The sequence below is a fragment of the Alosa sapidissima genome, chromosome 19 (assembly GCF_018492685.1).
Source record: "Alosa sapidissima isolate fAloSap1 chromosome 19, fAloSap1.pri, whole genome shotgun sequence".
NCBI classification, from domain to species: Eukaryota; Metazoa; Chordata; class Actinopteri; order Clupeiformes; family Clupeidae; genus Alosa; species Alosa sapidissima.
Window position 1 is genome coordinate 25,326,519 of NC_055975.1, and position 10,000 is coordinate 25,336,518.

The following is a 10,000-nucleotide window of genomic DNA, read 5'->3' on the forward strand; positions in this document are numbered from 1 at the left end:
TGACACGCTGAGATAGGAATGTTGCTGTTAAACATGCAGAGAGAGGTGAGCGAGATGCACACAGAAGATGAAATGACCGAGATGGAGAGACGGAAAGAAAGAGGGAGAGAGTGGTAGAGAGAGAGAAAGAGACAGGGAGGGAGAGAGAGATGGTCACAGAAGATGAAATGAAGGAGATGGAGAGACAAACAAAGAGTGGTGGAGAGAGAGAAAGAGAGAGGGACATGGAAGATGAAATAAAGGAGATGGAGATGGAGAGAGAAATAAAATAAATAAGTGTTGAGAAGAGAGAGGGAAGGCAGTGGAATCTGTACTGCATTCAGAGAGATCAATGAAGAAAAACATGGAGAGAATGAGAGAAATGGAGGGATGCTCAACAAGAGAGAGAGAAATAGAGAGAGAGAGAAGTAGCTGAGGATGGACATACAGAGTAAATGGACAGGAAGAGATGAATGGAGAGATGAAGGAGAAGAGAGGAGTGAGATTAAGAGAGCGACACACATAGAAAACTCATCTGCTCCCTGGGCCCTGGCTTAACCTACTGATGAGGATGTGTCCCTTTGTGTGTGTGTGTGTGTGTTGGGGGGGAGGGGGGGGGGGGGGGGTGTTGTACAGGTGTGTATCCAATCATGTGTTTGTAAGTGTGCGTTTACATTGATGTATATGTATAGCTTTTATATGTACAGTTTGTGTGCGACTGTGTGTGTGTGTGTGTGTGTGTGTGTGTGTGTGTGTGTGTGTGTGTGTGTGTGTGTGTGTAATTATGAAAATGACCTGTGCTGTCAGAGACTACAGATATCCATGAGGGATTTCTTGGCTTGCGCTGGAGGCTGTAGCCTCCCTCCTGCGCTGAGACACGGCCACTCAGGCAAAATGACTGCTCCCAAACTTAAGTGATTACAATATTTCTTCCAGTTCACCGCAATCTCTTCAAGGCCCACTGTTGCTCCTGGTTCCTCTTCCCTCCACACATAACCTCCATTGAATAAATCCATAAATATAATTTCATATTTGCCTGCCGGGTGGGCGACTGTCACCCCCCACCCTCAACACACACACACACACACACACACACTCACACACACACACACAGAGCGATCCCCCGCCCCATTTACTGAGGTAAATGAGCTGATTTGCACATTGCCTACTCTACATTTTAATCCGCCAAATAAGGATGGCCAAATCAGTGTTTGTCCTTGTGATGTCAGCTGTGACTCGGCGGCGCCTGGCTGAGGATAATTCCGCGTAGCACAGCCTCTTGCCCCGGCAGAGACATTGGAATGCATATATCGCTGCTGTCACTCTTACTCTGATAAAACAACCAATGCCACCACCGCTCCATCCACCCACATGCATGCATGCACACACACACACACACACACACGCACACACACAAACTTCGGATCAGCACCAGTGTTCATGTTGGTTTACACACAGATGTGGGTACTTTTACAAGTAAAAATGAAAATGTAGAAACATTTAAGACAAAACACAGATGTTGTATGGAATGTCAACTATGACTTAGCCTCCAAAGCACTGTCATAGACTGTGTTCTGTGTTTAAACAGGAGGGCGGCTTATCTCTCAATCATCAAAGGATGACGCCAGCCCAACCTCTCCTCCTTTGGGCTTTCTTAATTATTCAAGTATAAAGAAAAGCGTCAAATATATCTGAAAGCTTGGGGCGCGTTGAGGCGCGTTGGTGCAAATGGCTACAGCGTCCGTACCATTCAGGTCCAAGTGGCCACTGGGACCTGGGTCAAGTCTAACCTGGGTCAAGTCTAACCTGGGTCAAGTCTAACCTGGGTCGAGTCTAACCTGGGTCGTTTCTGACCTGGGTCGAGTCTAACCTGGGTCGTCTCTGACCCGGGTCATTTCCCGATCCCACCACATCTCTCTCCCTCTCGCTTTCTGCCAGGCTCTTCACCATCCTATCATAATAAAGGCAAAAGAGTCCAATATAAATATGTGCTATAGTCTAGTCTGTAGTAGTAACGTCATGATGTTGAAGTCACGTTCACATTAGTCTAACCAGAGGCTTGTTCCCTTTTGGGGCATCACACGTCGAACTAGAATGTCAAGGCACACCAACTGTAATAACTGTAAAATATGTAATTGTCTTTAAAAGATAAAAAAAGTTCAAATTATGCAATAGTCTATTTAAATGGTGGGCAAAATGCAAAGTCTATGAACAAGCAATGTTCATGAGAATGAACTATTACTATCATGTGGCATGTGGAAGCATTGAATAGACTCATCCATGTTTGCACTTAAGGTCTTACCCATGATGTTAAATTAGCAAATTGATTTTGCCGAGTAAGTAAATTAGCTCTATTCAGACTTTTAAACTATGCCCATCATTCAAATTAGGGTCCTGCATGCTACAATGCACGTATGTATATAATAGTAGTGCTCTTTTGCTTGAAGAAATTGAATTGTTCTCAGTAGTCGCACATTTCCATAAATCAGACATTTTTATCTTTTTTTGGGTCTAAGCCACATCAAATGTCAAACAAGAGTCAAAGCAACTTATATAATAAATGTAAAATATGTAGATAGATAGATAGATAGATAGATAGATAGATAGATAGATAGATAGATACTTGATTGATCCCCAAGGGGAAATTCAAGCTCAAGGGGAAATTTAAGATCTTAAATATCTTATAACTGACTTATCCCATCATTAAAATTAGGGGCCAGTAACTCTCGTAGTATAACACCCAGGTGATATGTGCTTCTGCTTCCCCACAGGACCGGGAGCAGTGGACCCTCCTGTCGTGTCCAGTGTCCTGCCCCACAGTGCCACAGTGTCCTGGGCGCCTCCCTCCCAGCCCAACGGCCCCATCAAGCACTACCACGTCTACCAGAACACCGAGCTCGTAGCCACGCTGCCGGGCAACACCACCGTCTTCTCTGCCGCCCCCCTGCGGCCCTACGCCAACTACACCCTGCAAGTGGAGGCCTGCACGGACGTGGGGTGCGCGCGCTCGCCCCTATCCCACGCCTTCCGCACCCCGCCGGGGCCCCCCGCGGACGTGCCCGCGCCCCAGCTCTTCTCCGACACCCCGACGTCCGTGCTGTTGTCCTGGGGTCCCCCGGGGCGCCCCAACGGGGAGCTGGAGGGGTACACGCTGGAGCGGAGGGTGCGGGGCACGCGGCAGGTGTCCACCGTGGCGGAGACCGAGCCCCACGAGCCCCTCAGCTTCCTGGACAGCTCGGCAGCGCTCAGCCCTTGGACCAGCTACGAGTACCGGGTGGTGGCCCACACGCGGGGCGGGGGCAGCAACAGCAGCGGCTGGACCGGGGTGACCACCAGGCCCTCCAGACCAGCCGGATTGCAGCCTCCACAGGTGACCCTGCTCGGCCCAGACGCAGTGCAGGTGAGTGGGCTGATTAGATAGATAGATAGATAGATAGATAGATAGATAGATAGATAGATAGATAGATACTTTATTAATCCCCAAGGGGAAATTCAAGGTTCAGTAGCATACAGACAGATCACACTTACAGCAGAAAAAGTAACATACATATAAAAAAACTCCACTGTACAATAGAGACAGTAGAAGATAAACGTAGATACTAAACATTAAACATCCTTGTCCAGTCTTGGTAAGAGGCAGAATATGTTGCTGGGCCCAGACTCACCAGGTGAGTGACGGGATGTGTGGCCGGCCGTTTGTGTGTGTTGTGGAAAAACTGGTGCACATGGGAGAAATTAAACTTCCTTGACCACCCCTGGTAATATGTCGGAAATGGCAGAATATTGCATTCCCTTCCTTCACAATGGCAAAAGACTCTCTTTCCCATCTCATATTAGTGGTAGTCTTCTCACTCAAGCTGATGCAGACTCTACACAATCCTTTGGCTTATTTTACGGCCTCCTTGCTTTAGGTTGATTCAACCTCATTTAGTTTAATTCAACCCTCTAGCCCTTGTTCTCAAGTGACCGCTCAATTTAAGCGGTTCTCAAAAGTGAAAGGAAGTAGTGGCTAAAATATCTCCCTATGACATGGCACTTCCTCTCAAGAGCCCCAACCCCTCTGTTCTGATTGATTGTTTGTTTGTTTGTTTGTTTATGAATCGGTAAACCTGATATTGTGTGCAAAATCATGGTGAAGATTAGTATAGACCAGAGTTGCCCTTCAGTCCCAGTCCCAGGTTGTAGCTCCACTCTTTCCCAAGTCTCAGTAGCACACTAGTCTTTTTCCTCCTGCTGTTTAGCATGGGATCCTAGAATGCCACTCACACGCTCATGTGGAGGATAGAGACTGCGTGTGTACGTTGGCCCAGCTCACCATGCTGTAAAGAAATAGCTACTTCTCCCAGGGTGCTTTTCAGTGGTTTCATACGTTACCTGGAAATCACCTTGTAGGTGGTCTTATTATATTACCCGCATGTCACCATATGTTAGCGGCGTGGTGTTCCTTAGCTATAATAGCGTGGTGGCGTGACTTCCTGCCGTCCCACTGCGAACGCTGCCTTTAGCATATGTGTAAGCAGACAGCCACGCACGCCTCTCAGCCGTACAGCTGGAGACTCCTGCAGGAGCAGGCTGCTGCAGATTGGATTAGCTCTCAGAGGTTGTTTACTTGTTTACTTGTTTACCTGTTTAGCATCAACTGCTGGGAATGTTGGAGAGAATGTCTCTAATGTGGTCCTGTGTGTGTGTGTGTGTGTGTGGTGGCATTTTGTGTTACCGTTACCGTTATTACAACGCACTACTCATGATGAACACACACTCCACTGTTTTGTCCCCATCCTTTCTGTTGTCTTTAGTAGTCTATGTACTCGGTCTGTTGTCTGTAGTCCAGGCACAGGAAGTACAGCCTAAAGTACACAGGATGTGCACACATATACTGTACAAATTTATACCGTTACGACTGTGCTGGGTCTGTACTGGCCCCAACTCAGTGTGCTTGCGACATACACTTGCACCACACTTTACTTTACCTTCACAATACTGACTTTTTCTATATTCCTTAAGAAAATATTCTTTATTAATTATAACTTTTATAAGGTCACGGAAATTCAGTTTTGTTTTGTCAGGGAAAGTCAGGGAAAAGTCATGGAATTTTACATTTGAGTTAGGTATGAGCTACACCAGGCGCGTAACTGAAGTGTTCCATTCGCGACGCGTAAAATCCATTTTAGATGAATGGTCTATTTTTTTCGAACGTACGCCCCACTGTCACGTCTGGCGTAGCTACTTCCATTGATTATAATGGAAGCTAATTGTTGCTGCAGACGTAACGCGAACAGAACGCTTCAGTTACGCGCCTGGTGTAGCTCAGGGCTTAGAGTGGGAGTCCTGGTAGTGGCATGTGTTAGTACCACTATGTACATGCAGTGTTGTGCTGGATGTCTTCCTGTGTGTGGGTGGGCATGTTGTCCCTGAGGACGTACGGTACAAAGCAAGGGCCAGAAGGGCTTATGGAAGCCCCTCAGCTGTGTAAAAGTTGGTTGATTCTGTTTCCCAACATTTTGGCAGTGGTGCATAAATGCATGGGTAATAAACGCATGGGTACTCCTCCCCGCCTGCTCCCGCTAATCAAGGTCCCCTTCAGAGCGGGGTCGAGGTGACCCTGACAGTCGCCCCCTCCCCCCTGTCCCTCGTGGAAACGTACACTGCTGTTTCTCCGTGTTCTGCACACAAGGGCTAACTCTTAACGCAGAGAGACGAATGAAGTTGCCTAAGTGATGAGTCTGTGTGTGTGTGTGTGTGTGTGTGTGTGTGTGTGTGTGTGTGTGTGTGTGTGCGTGTGCGGCTCCTCGGCCCGTTATGAAAATGTAGTGCCCGCCATCGTCTCTGTGACGTCCTCTCTCTGTCGCCGCCGGCAACTGATTGCTTCTGGGTCGATCCCTACCTCCTGCCCACCGCCCCGCACCCAATTAAGACTGTCAATACAGTCGGCCAGCTCCTACGAGTGTGTGTGTGTGTGTGTGTGTGTGTGTGTGTGTGTGTGTGTGTGTGTGTGTGCGTGTGACCTTGGCTTCACTTTCCTCTTAAAGCTCAGGGAGCCTCCCTTGAACTGCCCTCTGCTCCTCAGCTGAAACTGAACACTGGAGGCTTAAATATTCTGCCTCTAAATGTACAATTTGTATATACTATACATGACATACTCCCATACTTATGTGGGGTTTTGTTTTTGTTTGTTTGCTTTGTTGTTTGTTTAGTTCCACACCAACACAAGGAAAAGTTGAATGCGTGTCTTCGTGCTTCTTTTAGCATTCCTGGTCTTTTCTTTTCATTTTTGGAGAACCCATAATCAATAATAATATTTAAAAAAAAAACATCAGCCTTGAGTTGCTTCCTTGTCAGATCAGGATTTGATCAGACCAAAAGCGGGACCAAATCCGGCCCAAATGAGTTCTGAGTTTTGAGTTGAGGTGTTCTAAAGTTAGACCTCTTGGCAAATCAGAGACCTCCCAGACAACACAAAGCTGAGTGCAGGGTACACGCATTCACCAACTTTAACAGGTGCTACAGAAGATCAAAACTCAACGTGAAGGTAAAAGTCGAAAGAAGGATCTGCACACTGTCAGAGACAGAAACTTCCAGAAACTTTAACTCATACCCAACATTTCAACCTCACAGCTCTTCACCAGCAACACAGCAATATAAACAACACAGCAACAGAATCAACACAACAGTAGAAACAGCACAGCAACAGAAACAACACAAGAAAACACAGCAGTAGAATCAACACAGCAAAACAACACAACAGAACAACACAGCAGTAGAATCAACACAACAAAACAACACAGCAGTAGAAACAACACAGCAAAACAACACAGCAGTAGAAACAACAAAACAAAACAACACAGCAGTAGAAACAACACAGCAAAACAACACAACAGTAGAAACAACACAGCAAATCAGCACAGCAGTAGAAACAACACAGCAGTAGAGTCAGCACAGCAGTAGAGCCAACACAGCAGTAGAGTCAACACAGCAGTAGAGTCAACACAGCAGTAGAAACAGCACAGCAGTAGAAACAACACAGCAGTAGAAAGTCAGGCTGATATGGATCAAAGTCAAAGTCTGCTTTATTGTCAATTTCTTCACGTCAAGACATACAAAGAGATCGAAATTACGTTTCCCACTATCCCACGGTGGAGACAAGACATATTTTACCAATTAGGTCCACAGACAAACATAACATTCAAGTAAACAATATAAAAAGTAAATAAGAAGGCACATACAATGAAGAAATAAGAGCAGCAAAATTTGGGTTGAAATGTAAGGACAGCTCAGTCTTTCTGTGAGTGCACCTGCGAGTCCTCCATCTTCCTCTAGTAGAGACTCAGTCAGTAAGAAAAACAGGGCCGCTGTCTCTAAGACACGATGCTCCGAGGCCTCCATCTTCCTCTAGTAGAGACTCTGTCAGTAAGAAAAACAGAGCTGTTGTCTCTAACGGGGTATTCACACCTGCCTTGTTTAGTTCGCTTAAAACAAACCAAGACCTTGGTGCGGACCTTTTGGGCAGGTGTGAATACAAGCAATCAAACCCAGGTGCGCACCAAACAAGCAAACCGAGACCCACCTGAAGAGGTGGTCTCAGTGCGCTTCCAAAAGAACCCTGGTACGGTTCGTTTCAGATGTGAAGGCGATCGGACCTCTGTCCGACCCAGTTCTAAAAATCATAAGCCTTTTTGGACATAACAGGCTCCCGTTCCTGTGTGCATTATGGGAAATACTGTACACTGTGTGCAGCAATGTTAGCACTAATATTTTGTGATGTAAAAAATCTGTTGATTAGGTAGCAACGGTATGAATTAGTAAGATAGATGAACTGCTGTCTCTAAGAAAAGAGCTGCCGTCTCTAAGACACAATCCTCCAAGGCCCCGGTGAGGACGTCTTATAACTGCTGCTATACGTTCCGGCCTAAACACAAGATTTAGTGGGAAATTAATGTAACTAAACAAGCTTTGCAGCTTAGAGACCCATGTGAATAAACACAAACCAATATGCACACGTACACACGCACGCACACACACACGCACACACACACACACACACACACACACACACACACACACACATCTTGTCTGAAAGGGGGTCTCAGTGCCAGGGAGACGGCGGAGACATGCTTACCACTTCAAACACAAGCCAACATTTACATAAACTGAGCCTGAATAATTCATCTGCTTCCCCCTCAGGTTTCTGTTGTGTTCTCTGTGCCCTCCTCTACCCAAACTGTTATTATTTCATTAATTTGTTAAGTGCCGCATTAACATGCGTGACTGGGGGAGAATCCGGCACACGTGTTAAAGACACTCAAATAGTACTGATCATTTGAATGGGCTAGGCTGTGTGTGTGTGTGTTTCCTTCCATCGCCTTCCATCTACTCTCCCCCTCTGGTTTCCCCCTGCTTTATGCACACACACACACACACACACACACTTTGAGTTGCTTGTTCCCCTAGTTTTATTATTAGGAGTTTCTGTTTTATTCCAGTAGGGAAAAAAATTGGTTGTCGCAAGAATTTTCCCTGAGAAGCATTTTAGTGTTTGAGTGTTTGCTTTGAAGCCCATCTGGGGCTGTAAAGGGGTTTTTGTATTCCTCCCAGGAGATGATCACGCTTTTCTGGGGGGTTTCTGCTTGTTTGTTCCAGTGTTTATGGATTAAACAGCGGAATCATTTTATTTTTGTAAAGTTTTTAGAAATATTATTTTTTCTTTGTCAACAGAGAGAGGCCCAACAGTCTAAAGGCGCTTGGAGCCCCCGTTATAATTTTAAAGGCCTTTCCCGTTAATTGCATTGCGGCTTTGATGTGAACTTTAAGGAAGACGTCAGCCACGACATTTAACTTGACCAGTCCTGCGTAGCTCAAATCTCTTTAGATGCCCCCGTGTACTTCTCACCAGTGGCGGGTTACATCAGTATATGCATTTTCTTAATGACATGCGTGAGCATGGGCACTCTCTCAAATGAGCTGTGCAACGCAAAGCTAGGCCATTGGGTGTGGACATCACGGGGTGTGTGTGGTGTGTGTGTGTGTGTGTGTGTGTGTGTGTGTGTGTGTGTGTGTGTGTGTGTGTCTGTGTGTGTGTGTGTGTGTGTGTGTGTGTGTGAGTGAGTTTGTGTGAGTGTGTGTGTGTGTGTGTGTACGTGTGCATGCGTGAATGTACATGTGTGTGTTTGCATGCATCTTTGTATCTCAATGTGTTGGTGAAGTCTTATGCACACTTAAGTTGTGTATTATGCATAAGTGTTTGTGCGTGTGTGTGTTCACATAGTTGTGTGTATAAGTGTGTACGTATGTTTGTGATTGAGTTTGTGTGCACACCCATGTGCATGCATATAAGTGTGTGTGAGTGTCAGTGAGTGTGGATGTGTATGCGTGCAGTGTGTGGATGTGTATGCGTGCAGGCTCATGTGTGTGTATGCATGTACAGTAAATGTGTGTTTTTGAGTTGCCATGCATACATCAAGAGTGCATTTAATGAGCGAGTGTGTGAACAGAAGTGTTAGAAAGTGGCCAAGGTTAAGAGCCATCAGAGAGAGGAGACTTGATTTCCACATACACCACATACGTCCACAACAAGCACATCATCCGCAGCACAGTCATACATATTCACACTTCACTCAGGCTGGTTGGCAGTCAGTCACCTTACACGGTGCATCCAGCCATGGGACTTAGCCCTCATCCATCTGATGCGCTCCCTAAAACGCTGACCAGAGACTTCCCCCCACTTAAGGAGGAGGAGAGAAAAAAACAACAACTACACAGCAACATACTTTGTTTGGCGTGCAATTCCATTAGGATTTCATCATTTTTTTTGCCATGGCGATGAATGTCCACCACGCCACGCTGCTGCCACCCTCTTCTTTTAAATGTAATGAAGGGAATATTCTCTTCCAGGTCAAAGTCAGGGTGTCTTCGCCTCCTCGACCGCTCGCCCGTTGCCGTGGCGGCGGAGACCGGAGGCGGGCATCGTTTCCAGGAGCTCATTGATCTAAAAGCCTCTAATGCTACCGTACCGGCGCCCCCCCCC

General features: G+C 46.4%; 1 protein-coding gene across 1 annotated transcript in view; it reads left to right on the forward strand.

Moving 5' to 3' along the window:
- ush2a (Usher syndrome 2A (autosomal recessive, mild)) overlaps positions 1–10,000 on the forward strand; it is a 302,735-nt gene that overhangs the window by 159,750 nt on the left and 132,985 nt on the right. The window contains 1 exon segment of the mRNA XM_042073212.1: positions 2,751–3,379. Within this exon segment, the coding sequence (XP_041929146.1) occupies positions 2,751–3,379 (629 nt within the window).